Here is a 20,435-nt window from a genome sequence, read left to right on the forward strand (position 1 = left end):
TGTAAAACATTCCTTACTAATTCTTTGTCTATTCTTAATCCTGCTATAAACAACTAAATAAAATAAATACTTTATACTTTTAATACCTAAGGTGAAGACATTCTAATAATAAACCTATGCCTTTAGAGTAGTCTAGGCTCAGGCTGTTAGCTTTTATCTCCAGCCAACTTTTGCCTAGAGAGTATGAAAGGAGGATTCATACCTTCACTTAAGAGTTTTGATTTATTAACAAGGAATTTTGACTAGCTACTTTATGACTAATCAAGATATAATTAACAATATAGGCTCATGATAGTTCCCAAATTCAATCATCCGTCCATTTACTTTTCAGGTATTTACTGAGCGCCCACCTGTGTAAGGTATGCTGGGAAAAATAAACAGTACCCTCAAGAAGCTTGTAAGCAATTAAAATGATACCCCTCTGCTTAATTCTTCTTTCCTAAGGGATTAGTTCATCTTCACTTCCTTCTAAATGTTCCGTGATTACTGTACCTGACTTGTTTGTGTCTTCAGTGCTCCCCACACTCCTAGTTCAGTTATCTTAAATATGCCCAGAGTGGTATTTATTGGTTGACATGACTGTCTCTCCATAACAGGTTAGAAGTTCTTTTAATGGTAAGGACTTTGTCTCATCTCAGTCTTCCCAGTGCCTCACGAATGAAAGTTCTCAGTAAGGTTTATTGAATAAATGAAAAACGTCTCTTGCCTAGTGGGTTAAAGGAAAAATAAAATTGTGTGTCAGGAAAAATATCTTCTCTGATATTCTTGTTGAAATTTCAAGGGACCCAAGTAAAATACAGTATGGTAAATTTTGTTTTTGTTTTTTAATTAAAAGACACTATGCTGTTCTTGAACCAGGTGTCTAGAGGGTAGAAATTGTGGCAGAAATGTAGAAAAACATATATTCCACTAGATTCCCAGATTTTAAAAATAGGCATATGTTTGTTCACACCTTAAGCATTTTAATTTATATCTTTTGGAATCAAAAGTCTTCTTGAAAACTTTTATGTCTGTATTTCCATGTAGAAACTTCTTGCTCTCGAAAAGGAGAAATTACTTTTAGAAAGGGATTACTTTTTGATATTGCAGGATTTTCTTAGAGTAATACCTCCATCTGGTGGTATTTCTGAAAATTACAGCAAGAGAACATGAAGCTTGAGTTTTGCTGTGTGTTGGTGTATATTATATTACCTGTTGTTTCTCATGAAGCCAGATGAAATTACATCAAAAGCTGAGTCTACCATGTATTTCAAAAATTTAAGGCCCTGGTTTTCAACAATTCAAATGTAAACACCAAGTGAACAAATGGCCTTTTGGGTAATAGTAATTTATACAATCATTTATTTAGTACAGACCATCTCTAGACTACTTCGGACTGAAAATAAGTTCTGGAGAATGAGATAGTTTCTCATTGGACTGTTAATTGCTTTCACATGTGTGTGTATAGAGGCTAGGAAAGATTGTGAGAATTTGCTGTTTCAGATTTATTACTAAGGCACCATAAAAGACTCAATAATTTTCTCAGAGAAGCAATTACTGATCTTATTTTTTAGTAAATTGTATTTTATCATAGTTTAATGGTAATTAATTTACATTCCCCTGAGATGATAGAACATAAAATGTAAACTTGAAAACAAGTTGAAACTATAAATTAATTTGTTTTCTACCTTTTGCTATGAGAATGTTTAACACATTTAACCTTTTCTTCACAGAATTCATTCTTTATGTTTACTACATCAAATAGCCTTTTAAAGATAGGGACTGCCGCTTAAACTTTTCGTTTTCCCAACTTTCTAGCCCAGGATTCTGTACTTGGTAGGTTTTGTTCATTATCTTGGAGGAAGATTGTGATCTGATTGCTTGTGTTTTATCCCAAACTGTACTTAATCTATCCAGTATGTCAGTTATTACCAGAGATTAACATTAATTCCTTTTTCTATTTGTTTGGTTATAGACAGTTGACATATGAACTGAACAAGGTTGAATGATTTGGGGCTTTTTGCTGAGTTAAGAAAAACTAAATTTTTTAATGAATTTTGTTTGAAATCTGTTTATTTTCAAATTGTAGCCAGTCGGATGATGATTCTGGGTCAGCGTCAGGCTCTGGATCTGGTTCAAGTTCTGGAAGCAGTAGTGATGGAAGCAGTAGCCAGTCAGGTAGCAGTGACTCTGACTCTGGATCCGAATCGGGCAGTCAGTCAGAGTCTGAGTCAGACAATTCCCGAGAAAATAAAGTTCAAGCAAAACCACCGAAAGTTGATGGAGCTGAGGTAATAAATAAACTATCCAATGAAAGGTAGATTTCTTGTATTACTTTGGAAAAATGTATAGCTTTGGTTTAGAGCATTCTTAATCTAGCTTTTAGAAAATGTTAATTTCAAATATTAAAATACACTTTAAGTGATTCCTGAACTTGTGGTTCAGTATCTGTGGACTGATTGGCTTGGAAGAGAAGCAGTCTGTAACTATATGAACACATACAAAACTTTGTAACTGTACAAAACTTTGTAACACATACAAAAATGAACACATACAAAACTTTCTCTTTTTGAGGCAGAAATTGTTGCATAAACATTCATTGTCTCATGGATAAAAATTTAAGGCTTTGTGAGGTCTTTTTGTTAATCTTACAGTGTGATCTCAACTTTCAAGATCTTCAGAGGAGATACTTTATCGCTAATAGGAGACTTTAATAGAACTCTGCTTCCTTGAAGATACATGGTAGAATCGGCTAAGAGCCATTCTGTTTAAAAAAGGCTATTACAAGATTTACTAAAACTTGTCTATACCTCAGAATAGTATACAGTAGTGTTACTTAGAGTACCAGTCATGATAAGATGCTTGGGCCAGAATATACATACAGCTTCCTTCATTCAGGAAGTCTTGCTATCAAAAACAAACAAAAACAAAAAGTCAGTTGAACTAAAACTGTGCTTAGTTGATTTGCATTCTGACTCAAGCTCTTCATCTTCACCTCACACCAATTAAAACAATAGCAGCCACACTTTGAGTAGCACTGGTGTCATATTATCACATCATTTTTGAAAATAATAGTCTTAATACCAAAGAACATATTGATTGATTGTGAAACTCAAAACACCATAAATTATTTATATACAACTAAAGCTCAGCATTTTATTTTAATTATATTGCAATAATATTGTATTACATATAATGTGAGTAAGAAAAATAGTCTTAATTTATTATTTGGAGGCAGTGAAAATGTTGGTACTACTTTTCAATAAATTAATCTTTTTCCAGTTTTCTCAAAACTTTGTTCTTCACTTGTTTATATTTCTATTATAGTTTTGGAAATCTAGCCCTAGTATTCTGGCTGTTCAGAGATCTGCAATGCTCAAGAAGCAGCAGCAACAGCAACATCAAGCTTCATCTAATAGTGGATCAGAAGAGGTGAGTTTTCATTGTGAAAGCTCTTATCTGAAAAGTAGACATGATATGTAATCATTTAGGTAGCTATTTATGAAATTACTAGAAACAGTAAGGGTTTTAAAAGGATAGGAAAATAACTACATTTAAATATGTGTATCAGTAGCCTTGAAATGTAGACATATTTTTATGCAAATTTCCTCGTTTCTAAAACGAACAACAGGAATTTGTATGCATTTGCTCATAACAGCAAAACTAGAATAAACTAAATATGAATACTAGGAAAATACACATACACAAACACACACAGGTATGCACTCACATATATGAATGAAGAAATACTATAGTGTTAAATCATATTTGTACAGAACATTAATAACAGAATTCTCAACATGTTTTTAAAAGAATAGGCTGCAACTGTAAACAGTGTAGTTCCTGTGCGCACATGAGCACACATGCAGGTATGTTTGCACAAAGACATTCAGGAAGAACTGTAGGTTTCCCCAACTATCCGAAAGTAGAGTGTTCCTTTCCTAAGCCAAATGGTGTAAAGCAAAGAAGCTATTTCCTTAGGACACATCTTGGTAACTGTTGTGCAGAATAAACGGAGATAAAGCACAGATGCTCACAAACACAGTTCAGAATTAGGGAGCTAGTGCTGAGATGCGGAGTGTAGTTCCCAGGGAAGGAGCTTGGAGGTGCTGTTCTCGCTGCTCCGCATGCTTGCCGCCTCTGTAACAGCTCTCTGCAAAACAAATGCTGAACGCTGTTTTTGCTTTTTGCCGGTTTTTGTAAAAGTAAAAATTCTCTTTGGATTTTTTTCAGTTAGTGAAAACAGGTACCAATGAAGGTTTTTTGTAAAAGTGAAGTGGTAGAAATTGAACTTTCAAAGAGTGGGGGATATTTGTGTATCAAAAACTGCCTAATGAGGAAGAAAAATATTAAATGAAAATTTGACATCCCAACAATTAGGATTCCTTTCTGAGGCCATACTAGGCAACAGTAATAGTCTCCAGAGACAGTAGATTATAAGATTTTATACAAAATGCTGGCATTGTGATGTTTACCTAATTTCACTGGCTGTTACATATTTGCAATAAAAATGTTATTAATTACTTTATGTGCTAATTAATGGTATAAACATAACATGGAAAAAAAGAGCCTTTATTATTAACGTGAATGTTAATAAAAAGTAATAAAAGTAGTAAAGTAATAAAAAGTTAATAAAAGTAATAAAAATATATTATGGTTAAATTCTAATCATTAATAACATTAACTTTATATGTTTTTCTCTACAGGATTCTTCTAGCAGTGAAGATTCCGATGACTCATCGAGTGAGGTCAAAAGGAAAAAGCATAAAGAGTATGCCGTTTTGTTCAACTGATTACTTTTATATCAAGAAAATCCTAATGATTTTGTATTTCTTCCTTTATGAACAATTGTTGCCAAAAGTGAACTTCTTGGTTCATGGTATTTTATTAGGTTAATTTAAACCATTAATTTTTAACTTTTATCTTTCCGTGACAACCTGAGTTTTTTGTGCCATTTGTTTATCTCCTATAACCCCTCTCCCCTATATATTTTTAAACTTCAAAGATCTTCTTAGTCACAATATCAGAAAATCTTGATAACTTGAGAAACCTATATAGGAGTGTAGGGACCAACAGATGATAGATTTTAGGTGATTCTGATGTTAATAGCTATCCTTACTATTTATCTGCACATGAAATTTACTTCTTCTGTAGAACTCATTTAGAAACTCACTGTAATTTCCTAAAGATCTTGACCCAGGAAGTGTTAAGAGTACCTCAGATCTCAGTTCCGATATTTTAGATGGTCTGAGTTTTTTTTCTCTCATTTCTCATTGTTCCATTGTCTTGTCTCTTATTTTTCTCTTTGTCTTGGGTATTCTGCACTTTCACTTTGGTGCATCCAGCTTTGGATTTGTTATTTATTTATCCCACTTTATGCACTTTATTTTATGTATCTTTAATGTGAAGATTCATGAGTTTTACTAGTTTCTGAAAATTCAGTCATTGTATCTCTAGGCATTTTCTCTTTCCCATTCTGTAAATCTTCTCTGTTACTACAGTTAATAGATATATATAGTATCTGTCTTACTGGATCATATCTATTGTATATATTTGTTGGATCATCCATCCTATCCATGAATCTTACTGTATCATGTTTTTTATCCTTTTATTGCTATGCTACATTCTGGCTGATTTCTTCAGATCTGTCTTCTGTTTTACTAAGTATTTTCAACTACTGTGTCTCATCAACTGTTTAACTCTTCCACTGAGTTAGTAATTTCTGAACTTAGCATGGGTGCAAGCAAAGAATATTTTTAAAACAAAAGTAATTTGGGATGATGGATAGATTTGGTTGGATATAAAAATCATAATATTTATTATAAAAATGTAAAACGGAGACGTTTTCATATATCCTGCCTATTGCTATTGTCTAATGTGCAAACTCTGAAAAAAAACTCAAGATAAAAAAATTAGTTTCTCTATTATGTTTTTTATCATAAACCACATTTTATCATATGTGCTTGCTTGTGTAACCCTTAACACAGTCTTAATTGATGCAAGCCATGCAGAGCAATGGAGTAGCAACAGCAACTGTGAGACAGGATGTAGTGTATACGTAAGAACTTAAATGTGTATCTTTCATTTGAAGTTTATATTATAGCAGAATATTAACAGTGCATCCAATATTTTTTCTTTACATGTTAATTGGAATTAAATAGACTAAAAATAGTAATAAAGGTAATAATTGAATGTTGGTTAAGATGGAATTTTTTGTTTGTTTTTCCATTTTCTGATCCCTTATTTTAAGCTTCTTAATGAACATGTTGTATTTTAAAAATCATTTTTGAAGGGTATGTTTTTAAAAATCACAATCTCCAGAAAATTAAGATGAAAGGGATTAGAATCTCTTTTTGAAATGGCAAGTATAATAATTATACAAGGTTTTCAAAATTAAACAGTGTGACTCTTCAAATTAACATACTGTGTTTTCATCTATACTAATAATCAAAATAGATCCACTTAATTTGCCTTTCACTGAGGTATAACTAAATAATTAACAGAAAACTCTGGAGTTGGAGAAATCTATGAAGAATATTTTCTAGCATTTTTCTTATTCTATAGACATTTGAATATTTTTATAATGGGTGAAAGCAATATTTTTGATATCAGCTGGAATGTAATTTAGCCTGATTATTTTTATATCTTATCAGACATAATTTGCTATATGATAAGTATGAATAAACATCCTTTATATATTTTACATACAGTGAAGATTGGCAGATGTCTGGGTCAGGATCTCCATCTCAGTCTGGTTCAGATTCAGAATCTGAAGAAGAAAGAGATAAAAGTAGTTGTGATGAAACAGAATCTGATTATGAGCCAAAAAACAAAGTTAAAAGTAGAAAACCTCAAAATAGGTAAGTATAGTATGTTCTTGGTTTGATTCTGAAAATTGTTGGTTACAGAAGGTATTTGTTCTTTTTCTCACAGTTTCTCAAATCTTGTTTTATGCCAGTATTTCTGTAAAACACCTCTCTCCCCTGGTCTTCCCTAGATCTAAGTCAAAAAATGGAAAAAAGATTATTGGACAAAAAAAGAGACAGATTGATTCATCTGAGGAGGAGGAGGAGGATGAAGAGGACTATGATAATGATAAAAGAAGCTCTCGTCGACAAGCAACTGTCAATGTTAGCTATAAGGAAGACGAAGAAATGAAAACAGATTCTGATGACCTACTTGAAGTCTGTGGAGAGGATGTTCCTCAACCCGAGGAAGAGGAATTTGAAACAATAGAACGGTTTATGGATTGTCGGATTGGGAGAAAAGGAGGTATTTTTTTAAGAAACATTTATTTTTTGGTTGTTTCAGTAATACTTACTAGAGTAAAGTATTTCTTGAAGATTTTTCAACTTTGAAAGCCAAGAGGGTGGATTTTTTTCTTTTTACTTATTTGCTATAAAATTACTTTGCTTAGCCTGAATATTTTCTTCCCAGGAAGTATCCATTTGATCTCATCGTACGTTGCGGATATTAGGGAATTTTTAACCTGTGCATTTGAGTTTTTCTGTTACCATACCTAAATAAATAGTTGTTTTTTAAGTATTTTCAATTTGACATATGGTTTGGTTTAAAACTTCGTTCTTCCATCTCAAATATGTAAGTTATTTTTTAGTTACCTTGACATACATTTTTTTCCTTTCAGTTTTTTAAAGACATAATTGACAATGCAGCACTGTATAAGTTTGAAGGTGGGCAGTATAATGACTTGACTTACATATATTGTGAAATGATTACCATAATAAGTTTAGTTAACATCTGTCATCTCAATATAGATAGAATTTTTAAAAAAATTTCCCTTGTAATGAGAACTTTTAGAATCTACTCTCTTAGCAGCTTTCAGATATACCATACAGGAGTGTTTACTATAGTCATTATGTTGTACATTACATACCCAGTACTTATTTATCTTATAATTGGAAGTTTGTACTTTTTGACCACCTTCATCATACGTGCCCTACCTCTGGTAACTATGAATCTAATCTCTCATTCTATGAATTCTTCCCTTTCCTCCCTCCCTTTTCCATTTATGTGTGATCACACAGCATGTCTTTCCTTGACTTATTTCATTTAGCATGATGCCTTCAAAGTCCATCCATGTTGTCACAAATAGCAGATTTCCTCCTTTTTTATGGCTGAATAGTATTCCATTGTATATGTACATGTATATGTATATGTATGTATCATGTTTTTTTTAATCCAGTTATCTGTCAGTGGACACTTACGCTCTTTCCAAAGTGTCTTAGCTATTGTAAGTAATGCTACAGTGAACATGGGGGTGCAGATATCTTTTCCACAGTGATTTTGGACATGTAGTTTTTAAAGATGATTTTTAGTTATTTTAATCTCCAATTATTAATGTTTCAATCGTCAGTTATCATAAATTGCTGTATGATCTCATGTGAGCTGCTGTCTTTTTGACCCTTTTTTTTCTAATTTTAAAACCGAGGGGATTAAATTAGATAATCTTTCTGTTCTAGAATTCAGTTTCTTTTATAAATGTGTAATATAATTTCCCATAAATTCTTACACCCTGTTTGTTATTTAAAAGAGCATATATTTTTCTCTTTATATTCTTGAAGTTTTGAGTTGAAATGCTTCTATAACAGAATTACATAGAATGTATTGTGGTTTTCTTTTCAGCTACTGGTGCTACTACAACCATCTATGCAGTTGAAGCAGATGGTGACCCAAATGCAGGATTTGAAAAAAACAAGGAACCAGGAGAGATCCAGTATTTAATTAAATGGAAAGGATGGTCACATATCCACAATACTTGGGAGACAGAAGAAACCCTTAAGCAGCAGAATGTTAGAGGAATGAAAAAATTAGATAATTATAAGAAAAAAGATCAGGAAACAAAAAGATGGTATGTTTTATATTAGAGTTAAAAATTAATGATACTTTCTTTCTTTTTCAGTTTCTTCATTATTCAAACTGATTCACATGATGAGTGGCAAAATGGGAGACTTTGTGCTACAGATGGTGTTTGGAGGATGGGTTATTGGGGGAGATTTTTAAGTCTGTTCTTGGATTAATAATCTTTCAGGTTGAAAAATGCTTCTCCAGAAGATGTGGAATATTATAATTGCCAGCAAGAACTTACAGATGATCTCCATAAGCAGTATCAAATAGTGGAGCGAATAATTGGTTAGTAATAAATGATTCTAATTAAACATTTATCTTTCCATGCTTGAAGTCATCTGAAAAAAATCTTAAATTTACTGCTTACACATCAAATACAGTAGCTTGCTCTTACTATAATAATAAAGTATTGTAAATCAGATGGCTTATTTTTACTTGTATAGTTTTTAACCAAGAATTATTCCTTGGATAAGAGTGTAAAAAGTAAAATAAATACCTGATTTATCTCACAGCTCATTCCAATCAAAAGTCAGCTGCTGGCTATCCTGATTATTATTGCAAATGGCAGGGCCTTCCATACTCAGAGTGCAGCTGGGAAGATGGAGCTCTCATTTCCAAAAAGTTTCAAGCATGCATAGATGAGTATTTCAGCAGGAATCAATCAAAAACTACTCCTTTTAAAGACTGCAAAGTGAGTATTGTTTGCCATTTTTAATTATTGAAAATATATTTATGCATCATAAATATTACAAGCCTACATAGAGAGTTGGATCCTGATTTCACATAGGCTAAAGGAGAGAACTGCTTGGATGGTAGGTCTTACAGGAAATGATGTTCCTGTAATTGCTATGCCATCTTACATGTGGCACTGTCTTTTAGCCTTGGTGAGTGAATCTGTGTCAGATAGATAATAAATTGGTGGTGGTAGTTGTTGGGAGTGGGTTAGGGAGATCAAAAAGGGAAAATTCCCTGGAAACTAGATGTATATGCTTGATTTAAAAGGTAGTGAAGGACTTCCCTGGTGGTGCAGTGGTTAAGAATCCGCCTGCCAATGCAGGGGACACGGGTTTGAGCCCTGGACCAGGAAGATCCCACATGCCGCGGAGCAGCTAAGCCCGTGCGCCACAACTACTGAGCCTGTGCTCTAGAGCCCGCGAGCCACAACTGCTGAGCCCACCTGCCACAACTACTGAAGCCTGTGTGCCTAGAGCCCGTGCTCCACAACAAGAGAAGCCACCACAATGAGAAGCCTGTGCACCGCAACGAAGAGTAGCCCCCGCTCGCCACAAGTAGAGAAAGCCCACGCACAGCAATGAAGACCCAACGCAGCCATACATACATACATACATACATACATACATTTATTTATTTATTTATTTTTTAAAAAGTAGTGAATATTTTCTATGATGGTAGGAAAGGAAAAGAGGGATGTCCCATAAGAAAGTATCCAGGACTACCTTGCCTAATATAATATCTTTGTACTTAAAATTACTATTAGTGATAGTTTTGGGTGTGTACTACTAGAATTTGTTTTCTTATTACAAGATGGAATTAAATTCATAATGGTAATTTAGAAATCAGAAATCAAATGGGAAGCTAAACCAGTTTTATGGTTTATTTCTACGTCAGGGCTGGAGCGATGGTTAAATGAATAAGTTTAACATAGCTTTTGCTTGTGAAACATGTGAGACCCAAATATTTCAGTAAGAACTTACTTATCTATCATTTTTTATTCACAAAAGAGAGCAAACTATTTTACCGTACATTGTTACAGTAATAGAAAACAGTCTTCTTTGACTGAATCCTCAGATATATTTTGAGTCATGGAATTTTTGGGCTTGATTTGAAGTGAAATTTTAAAATTTATGGTAAAAGATAAAAGATCTTCTTCTTTTAATATGATTTCTTATGTTTAATAATTCTTCATATTAACATTTATTTCTACTAAAGGTTTTAAAACAAAGGCCAAGATTTGTAGCCCTAAAGAAGCAGCCACCCTATATTGGAGGACATGAGGGATTAGAATTAAGAGATTATCAACTGAATGGTTTAAATTGGCTTGCTCACTCTTGGTGCAAGTAAGTATATTTTGAATTGTCTATTTAAGAGGGTAAAAATTTTACAAATACAGGGTTTGGAAAAGATTTCTGCCAACGTAAAGAATAAGACCCTTTGGTGTTTATATGCAGGTCTTTGAATTTCCAATTATATAAACAGTACTTATTACATATTAAGAAGAAAGAACCTTTTGATCGTTGCAGTATTTAAATAAGTTTTTATTGAAATTGAAATCAGAATATGTATACATTCTGTTTCACAGTAGTCCTGGACTATTTCTCTTCCAGTTATTTCTAATATCCATTTAGGCCTCTATTTTTCTTTCCTCTCTCTTATGTCCCCTACTCTGTTCTTGGCAATATAGGTGACTAAGGTGCAATTTGTTTTTAAAACTTTACCATAGCTGTAGTTTTATCTGGGCTCTACCACTTGTAGATGGGTTGTGTTCTTGTCTACATATCTGATTATAGGTAATGCTGTTAATCTTTTAGCTGCTTCTGGTCTAAAATGATAAACTCTTCTCTTACAGTATTATAATGGCCTTGACATTTATTATTTATAGTTAATAAAAGTGGCATATTATAAATAATACTATCAGATTCATCTTATTTAACTTCATATAAACTTGTACATGGATTATGTAAAAAGGTTTCTTGTAAATTTGAATCTTTATTGCATACATGATTTTTGTTTTTAACTTTGTAGAGGAAATAGTTGCATACTTGCTGATGAAATGGGCCTTGGAAAAACAATACAGACGATCTCATTTCTGAACTATTTGTTTCATGAACACCAATTATATGGACCTTTTCTATTAGTAGTACCACTCTCCACTCTCACTTCCTGGCAAAGGGAGATTCAAACATGGGCTTCTCAAATGAATGCTGTGGTTTATTTAGGTGACATCAACAGCAGAAACATGGTAAGTTGTTTCTCCACAAATTTAGAAATTTAGACAAACTTGTCTTTGGGGACACATCTTGATTTGTCTTTATAAAGTCTTAGTTTCTAGCATTAAACTTGCCACACAGTAAGATTCAATACGTGTTTGATTGGCTTAATAAAAATTAATTTTTGGTTTAGTGTTACTTTATATATATATTTTTCCTGCCTTATTGAAAGTTTCAAATATGCATGAAAGCCTACAGAAGAGTATAATAAAGTTCCATGTGCATAGGTCCAACTTCACAATTTTAACTCTTGCCAGTTTTGTTTCATCTGTACCTCTACATGGTACTTTCCTCCCAGTTATTGTGAAGCAAACCCCAGACATAATATTTCATCCTCAAAAAAAAAAAAATCACTTGTGTTCGTCAAATGAGAACTTCCTTCAGTAAGAAGTGTATATTAAAAATGTGTCTTTTTTTTATAGAAGGTTTTGATATGCTGGAGTATTTATATTTTATTTATGATAAGTAAGATCATTGTAGCTTGTTGGACTATATAAAGAATAGTTAAATTATTTTATTACCTAAACATATAGACATAGTTTTTTGTGTATTTTGAATGGATTTTATTTTAGATATTCAAGTAACAGTATACTTTTTTTTACTGTTTGTCTTAAAATTGTCTTTGAAATTTCTTGATAGATAAGAACTCATGAATGGATGCATCCCCAGACCAAACGGTTAAAATTTAATATACTGTTAACAACTTATGAAATCTTATTGAAGGATAAGGTGTGTATTATCTGTGTTTTTCTGTTTAGTATATATCAGTGTTTTCTTTACCATATGTTGTGGATAGGATGAGAAGATAACTTAAATCAGGGGTCAGCAAATTAAAGCCTGTGAGTCAAATCTGGCTTATCTGTTTATTTTTTTTATGATCCTTGAAGTAAGAATAATTTTTACATTTTTAAAGTGTTGTAAAAACAAGCCAAAGAATATGAAACTAGTCTGGTGTAGTGTCTGTTGATTTGTGAAGTCTTTAAAGAGGAGGAAGATACTTAACAGGATTACGCTGCCACTGGGTAAATGCTTTATAGCTATTGTCTTATTTAATTCTTCATAATTACTTTATAATATACTGCTGTCCCTATTGTGAAGAAAAGTCAAGTCTCAAGGAAGTTAATGAACTTGCCTAAGGTCATGCAACTGTTAAGTAGCAGAATCAGGTTTGTCTCTGTTTTAAGTCGGAGACCCACGTTTATGTATTGGAGATATACAATTCATAAAATTTATACAGTAAATTATAACTACACTTGGAGTAACACACTGTTCCAAATTTATTTTCTCCAAATTAACATTAATAGAGGTTTCTACTGGGCTTAGGCTTAAAAATCTTCTGTAAAATTTTTAAATGATACTATAGTTTTTATTTTCAATATGTAAGCTGGTAAAAAAAAACTTTCATTTTATTATATTATACTTTGTTTTTCTAATGGCTCAATTAGTCATGGAAGGAACTTTATTTTGCATGTTGAGTTACTTGATTTGAAGATTCCAGTAAATCTTAGAATAATACATAATTTTTATCTGAATATTAGACATAGGTTTGTTTTTAAATTTGCCTCATTTTAATGTTTCTCTCGAAATGTTAACTATGTTTTTCTGTTCATTTTAAGGCATTCCTTGGAGGTCTAAATTGGGCATTTATAGGTGTAGATGAAGCACATCGATTAAAGAATGATGATTCTCTTCTGTATAAAACTTTAATAGATTTTAAGTCCAATCACCGTCTTCTTATCACTGGAACTCCTCTGCAAAACTCCCTCAAAGAGCTCTGGTCTTTGCTACATTTCATTATGCCAGAAAAGTAAGATAAATTGAGATATACAATGTTAGTGTTAGTTTTGTATGCTAAGTTTAGCAGGAAAATAATTAGTGTAGGTAATAAGGTCAGAAGGAGGTTATATTGTCCCAAACATTGGACCAGGGATTATTAAGAAGAAACGAAATGGAAATGGGATGGAATATTTCATGTTTGAAATAATACTTTAATTTTTCAATTTTGTAAATAAATAAGCTTGAGCCACGTATGATAAATTACAACAGTTGATTTTGCCTGGGTTCAAAATATACCTTGCTTAAAAAATGGAAGTAGTATCATTCTTAGTACTGAACGGTAGCAGTAACAACAGTAATGAGGTGCTCTTAGAAAATTCCATTTTCTAAATGAGGAAAACCAGACTAAATAAGGATAAATAACTCATCCAAGTTCACATACATATTTTCTTTGAATAGATTCAGAACTTTCTTTGAGAAATATTTTAGTGATAATTACTCCCGTATTTGAAAATATTTCATCTTTATTTAACTCAAGGAAAGTCAAAAATTATTTATAAAACAACTCCTTATATTTTACCTCTATATAGATATACAATAGAGTTCTTGGAAGGATAGTTATTAGAAGTGATTAATTTTAGCTAATTTTTTTTTTCTAAAAATCTGTATTTTGTTTACATCTGACTATCCTGAAAAATCTCAAATGCATTTTGACTTCTTTTAGTGATTCTTCCATTTGCTTAAATTTTTAAGGTTTTCTTCCTGGGAAGATTTTGAAGAAGAACATGGCAAAGGCAGAGAATATGGTTATGCAAGCCTCCACAAGGAGCTTGAGCCATTTCTGTTACGCAGGGTTAAGAAAGATGTGGAAAAATCTCTTCCTGCCAAGGTTGAGCAGATTTTAAGAATGGAAATGAGTGCTTTACAGAAACAATATTACAAGTAAGCTGTAAACAGAGCACGTGTTCTGAACATTTAATTGTACATAACCTCTGTCCTTGTCTCATCCAGGTGCCCCCCAGCCCCATTTGGGTCTTAGAGCAGTAACAATTCTTGAATTTTAGAATGGGTTTATTCTATGGCATATTGATTGAGGCAGAGAGATTTAATGGTATGTCCAGGATCACGGGTGACATAAGACTAAATAATTCATCTTATAACACATCATTAATTACTTTTCTCTATTTCATACTATGTTACATTATGAAGGGTTTCTTTTTTTTTTTTTTTTTTAATAAATTTATTTATTTATCTTTGGCCTTGTTGGGTCTTCGTTTCTGTGCGAGGGCTTTCTCCAGTTGCGGCGAGGGGGGTCACTCTTCACCGTGGTGCGCGGGCCTCTCACTGTCGGCGGCCTCTCCCGCTGCGGAGCACAGGCTCCAGATGCGCAGGCTCCAGATGCGCAGGATCAGTAGTTGTGGCTCACGGACTATAGTTGCTCCGCAGCATGTGGGATCTTCCCAGATCAGGGCTCGAACCGGTGTCCCCTGCATTGGCAGGCAGATTCTTAACCACTGCGCCACCAGGGAAGCCCAAGGGTTTCTTTTTAAGTGTTAGGATTGCCATGATACCAAGGCATTATTATGTAATTATGATGACTATATAATTGACAGGTAGAAGTAGAAGCCAGAAGAACAAACTTAGAACAAAATTTTAGGCCTCCCCTGCTTTTCGAAGAATGTTAATAATCATATTTTGTATAAATTATGTATGTTGGATCTATATAGTAACACTTCAAAGAATCAAAAAGAAATATCTGTCCTAATATCTGTTTAAACATCTAATTGCATAAAATGCACTGCTACATGCATTTGAATTCTCAGAAACATTTTATGACAAATGTATGTCATCCACTTAAAAACTACATTTATTATATAAATTTTACGTTTTTTTATGGAAAATTTCAGACATATGCAAAATAGGGTAATATATTAAACTCCATCACTCAGCTTGGTTTTCAGCTCATAGCCAGTCTTATTTTATCTCTAGCCACCCCCACTGCCCCTATTTTCTGTCATTTTGAGGTAAATCAGATGTAATTGTTTCAAGTCCCTTCGAAGACTAACTTTGTAAAAAGGAAGAAAATAAAAGGTGTTAGTCAAGTTAGACCATGGTGAGAGGAAATGTTATGTATAATTTGCAGTAATAAAATAACCACTTAAAATTTTTCTCTAAGTTGCATGTGTATTGTGTAACTGTAATTTAGAGAAGGCAATGGAGCCAAACCAGATATCCTCATGGGGTATTAGGTGCCCAATGTAGTGAAATTTGTAGGAAGGTTAAGATAGATAATACAGTTGACCATTTAAAAAATAAATTTTGGGGGTAAGGGATTAATACACTATATTCACTGTGTTATGTTAAGCCTTTACTTTGTATAGTTAATGGTTCGGATAACAAGTTATGTGTTCTCATGAGTCTTATGAATGAGGTTCATTAGTCTTGTGAACAGAGTTTGGTCCATTGTATATGCAGTTGAACTTCTTAATGGTGCAGTTTTGCTTTGGTACTTAATTGATTTTTTATGGTTTTAGAATTCATCCTGACAATTGTTCTGCTACATCATTTTCATAATCATTTTTCTAAACAGATGGATATTAACTAGAAATTACAAAGCCCTCAGCAAAGGTTCCAAGGGCAGTACCTCAGGCTTTTTGAATATTATGATGGAGCTAAAGAAATGTTGTAACCATTGCTACCTCATTAAACCACCAGATAATAATGAATTCTATAATAAACAGGAGGCCTTACAAGTAAGAATTTAAAAATTTTATTACTTTGTGGTAAAGCAAAATTGTAGAAACGTTTATTTCAGTTTTAACTGAAAATGGCACAGTGCTTTAATATATTGACTAGAAGTTCTCTTTGGTTAATGGTATATTTAAATAATGGTGCTGCTTATTTTTTAGTCTTTATAAAAAGATTTTAAATTTATAATTTATCCATTTAATCATTTTGATCATTTTTCTAAAAACAGATCTCTCTAACCATGGGCTGTCGTACTTTATCCAGCAAAAACCCCTTAGTGTATTTTTCATTGTGGAAAAAATTCACTAATAGTGATTGTGCTGAATTCGTGACATGGCAAATGGTAGTCTTAAGAAGGGCATCTGGACCTTAGATCTTACCTTTCCTATCACTTCTGGAAGACAAATGAAGAGTGTGAAGAAGGCACAATTGTCATCCAGCCATAGTAGTGCTTTGAAGTGCTATCAGTGACTTATATATATAAATTAGAATACATTTTCACACTCTTTCAAGACCTTTGATTACTTAGTTGTTGCTTCTTTCAGTGTATTGTTTTTCAGCTAAGATTTTTGGAGAAATGGTGTAATAACTGACAAATAGAGTGAAACAGTGCTTTTGTTTTTTTGTCTCCAGAAAATACAGCAAAAACCTAGGTGCTAAATGGCAAGGAAAATTTAGCTTAAGTCATAGAGCAAATTGGTAAAGCTTCTAGAAAATTTCAAAAACTGAAATAAACTATTTCCAACATTATAAAAATATAAAATTTCAATTTAAAATAATTAAAGAAACAGGTGTTGTGGGGCATTTGTTTAATTTGATATAGTTCTTTTAACGCGTCATAACAGTTGTAATTTATTGTTTCTTTACAGCACTTAATCCGTAGTAGCGGAAAATTAATTCTTCTTGACAAACTGTTAATTCGCCTAAGAGAGCGAGGCAATAGAGTTCTTATTTTTTCTCAAATGGTGCGGATGTTAGATATACTTGCAGAATATTTGAAGTATCGTCAATTCCCCTTTCAAGTAAGCATTTCATTTTGTCTTTTTTGTTGATTTAAATTTCATCTAATTCCTGGGTGTGTTCTACAAAATTACCTTTGAAATTCTTTTGTAAATGAAGAATAGATTTTATATAAATCATACTCTTTTTAAGAAAATAGATCTGTTAAAAATATTTTTGTCATTTTTTTTTTTTTTCTTCTTGACCTTATAGCAAAGCAGTTTTTCTTTTAAGTTTGTATTCCTCTCCTGTGTTCAAATGCTAAGGGGCAGCCTTATGTATTAGGCTTTAGTCTTAGGAAGGACAAGAGAGAGCAGTTCTTGTGAATGTTGCCAGGACTGTTGCAGATTCTGAAGATTATGAGCTCATAGTTATTCTAATGCATAGTTTGCTGAATAAAACTTACATGACTTTAGAAAATATATCAAAGACCAAAATGGGCTTATATTCCGTCTATTCAATATTTATTTTGAAATTCATTCAATATAATTACAGCTAATATGAATGAGTGTTTAATATTAGAGTCAGTCTTGGCACTTTAACATCTAATTTATTTAATCCTTAGAGCAATTTTATGAACAGTACCTGGAACATAGCAAACACTCAGCATATACAGCTAATAAATGATGTATATTTAGTACAGGCAGTAAAATAGAAGCAGAATTATAATGATGAACCTCAATACACATAATCCCTGCTCTGCTGGAGCTTACAATCTGGTGTGGGAGATAGCCATTAAGTAGGTAATTACAAATAAATGTAATGTTATGACTCTGGTAAGTGCTATGAAGAGCAGGTGTTGGGTGATATAAACTTGATTGAGATACATGTAGTCATTTAGGGGAAAAAGTAGAAAGAATGAAAGGTTTTACTAATTGTAATTTTTAGTGAAAAAGAAACATAATACTTTAAAAACTTTTTTGATTTTGGACATTCTTGTTTAGGTAATATTTAGTAAACACTCAATATGTCAGACACTGTGCTAAGTGTTTTACTATGTTCTCTAACTGAATCCTCTGTATGAAGGAAGTACACTACTTCCTATGTCCATTTACTGAGAAGGAAACTTACAAGGAGAGAAAGGCAAATTACTTGCCCAAGGCACCCATGAATACTCAGTATACTCAAATGTGGGCTATTCATCTGGAGCCCATGGTGCCCCAAATCAGTGATTCTCATACTTTAAAACAGAGGGCTTTTGCTGGATCCCTCTCTCACAGTTTTTGATTCAGTAGGTCTGAAATGGGTCTCAGTAATTTGCATTTCTAAGTTCTCAGGCGACATCAGTGTGTTGGTCCGTAACCACACTGGACTTGGTGTTTTTTAAACTATGGGCTGTAACCCATTAATGGATCTGGGAATCAGTTTAATGGGTTGTACCAACTTTTTTTTTGTTTTTTAATCATTAAATAAAGAGGGTATATCACAGTACATTGTGTCATGAAACTTGCTTTGGGCATATAGCTGTATATTTCATTCACATGTAAAATGTATTCTTACGGTGGGTCTCAGGTAAAATGACAGCCAGTGCTATTATTTACTCTTAGCGAAAGCAGTTCCAGTGGTTAAGAGCACAGATTCTGGAGACAGAATTCCTGGGCGTTGCTTTCCTACCTATAAGTACCTTCTATTGTTAGCAAAAGCGATGCTGCATTTTCATACTTAATTTCATAATTGATTTTACTTCCTTTTTAAAGTTTTGATTTGTTACAAGGCAGTATTTTAATGTTTTATTCCAGAGATTAGATGGATCAATAAAAGGGGAGCTGAGGAAACAAGCTCTAGATCATTTTAATGCTGAAGGATCAGAGGTATGAATGCTTTTAAATTTTTATTGTAAATAAATTGTTTGTCATTATTTTAGTCATACATAACTTGTAGTTTTTTATTGGTGGTAGCCAGTTTCAGTTTGCAAGTGAGGTTTTTAAATCAGTATTCTGTGTTAAATCTGAGGAATTTTACCCTTTCGTATCAATACTATTACAATATAGGACAGTTAGATTTGCTTCAAAATAAATTAGCCCACTTTGATTTAGAATTCTTTTTGAATTGTTTATTATTCCCATATATATATTTGTATTTTGGAGTCTTGTTGATTGGTTTTGCTAGATGTTTATATATTTTATTAGTAATTTTTAAAACTACCTTTCAGTTTTATTGGTAAAATACTTTTTAAATTCAGAAATTCAATTGTAAAATTCTCACATTAATTATTCACAGTCCCAGTTTAGAAAATTTTTAAATTGTGCCTATTTATTAATTCCTTACAGGATTTCTGCTTTTTGCTTTCCACAAGAGCTGGAGGTTTAGGAATTAACTTAGCCTCAGCTGACACTGTTGTTATATTTGATTCTGATTGGAATCCACAAAATGATCTTCAGGCACAGGCTAGAGCTCATCGAATTGGGCAAAAGAAACAGGTATTTTTTTATTCTCCTTATTTTACTCTTTTATTTTTATTTTTTTTAAGTTTTTTAAATAAAAATAAATAAATTTATTTATTTATTTACTTTTGGCTGTGTTGGGTCTTCGTTGCTGCACGCAGGCTTTCTCTAGTTGTGGTAAGTGGGGGCTACTCTTCATTGCGGTGTGCGGGCTTCTCATTGCAGTGGCTTCTCTTGCTGCGGAGCACAGGCTCTAGGCACACGGGCTTCAGTAGTTGTGGCTCGCAGGCTCTAGAGCACAGGCTCAGTAGTTGTGGCTCGCAGGCTCTGGAGCACAGGCTCGGTAGTTGTGACGCACGGGCTTAGTTGCTCCGTGGCATGTGGGATCTTCCCAGACCAGCGATTGAACCCGTTTCCCCTGTAGTGACAGGTGGATTCTCACACCACCAGGGAAGCCCTATTTTACTCTTTTAGAATCTTTTTTATGATCAGTGTTTAGAAGTGATTTTGGTTTATCCTTCTGGTAAGATTGGAACAGTCATATTGCTATTGAACAGATAGGGTAGTGAGGAACTCAGATTTACCAGAATCACCTGGAAATTCTGACAGAACTGAGAAAAACTATGCCTAAATAAGATCATGCACTCTCTTTTGATCATAATTCTGTTTACAACTA

General features: G+C 32.9%; 1 protein-coding gene across 8 annotated transcripts in view; it reads left to right on the plus strand.

Moving 5' to 3' along the window:
* The window catches only part of CHD1 (chromodomain helicase DNA binding protein 1), a 77,298-nt gene that overhangs the window by 25,770 nt on the left and 31,093 nt on the right, over positions 1 to 20,435 (plus strand). For all 8 annotated transcript variants that reach the window (XM_082457985.1, XM_082457986.1, XM_082457988.1 and 5 more), the window contains exons 3-19: positions 2,069 to 2,270; positions 3,307 to 3,411; positions 4,686 to 4,750; positions 6,690 to 6,839; positions 6,977 to 7,251; positions 8,623 to 8,848; positions 9,029 to 9,129; positions 9,357 to 9,535; positions 10,795 to 10,922; positions 11,608 to 11,824; positions 12,492 to 12,581; positions 13,469 to 13,659; positions 14,382 to 14,570; positions 16,219 to 16,381; positions 17,246 to 17,398; positions 19,115 to 19,186; positions 19,646 to 19,795. In XM_082457985.1, coding sequence (XP_082314111.1) covers positions 2,069 to 2,270; positions 3,307 to 3,411; positions 4,686 to 4,750; positions 6,690 to 6,839; positions 6,977 to 7,251; positions 8,623 to 8,848; positions 9,029 to 9,129; positions 9,357 to 9,535; positions 10,795 to 10,922; positions 11,608 to 11,824; positions 12,492 to 12,581; positions 13,469 to 13,659; positions 14,382 to 14,570; positions 16,219 to 16,381; positions 17,246 to 17,398; positions 19,115 to 19,186; positions 19,646 to 19,795 — 2,656 coding nt within the window. The remainder of the gene's footprint in view (positions 1 to 2,068; positions 2,271 to 3,306; positions 3,412 to 4,685; positions 4,751 to 6,689; positions 6,840 to 6,976; positions 7,252 to 8,622; positions 8,849 to 9,028; positions 9,130 to 9,356; positions 9,536 to 10,794; positions 10,923 to 11,607; positions 11,825 to 12,491; positions 12,582 to 13,468; positions 13,660 to 14,381; positions 14,571 to 16,218; positions 16,382 to 17,245; positions 17,399 to 19,114; positions 19,187 to 19,645; positions 19,796 to 20,435) is intronic.

The sequence above is a fragment of the Balaenoptera physalus genome (genome assembly GCF_965194825.1).
Source record: "Balaenoptera physalus genome assembly, chromosome: 3".
NCBI lineage: Eukaryota > Metazoa > Chordata > Mammalia > Artiodactyla > Balaenopteridae > Balaenoptera > Balaenoptera physalus.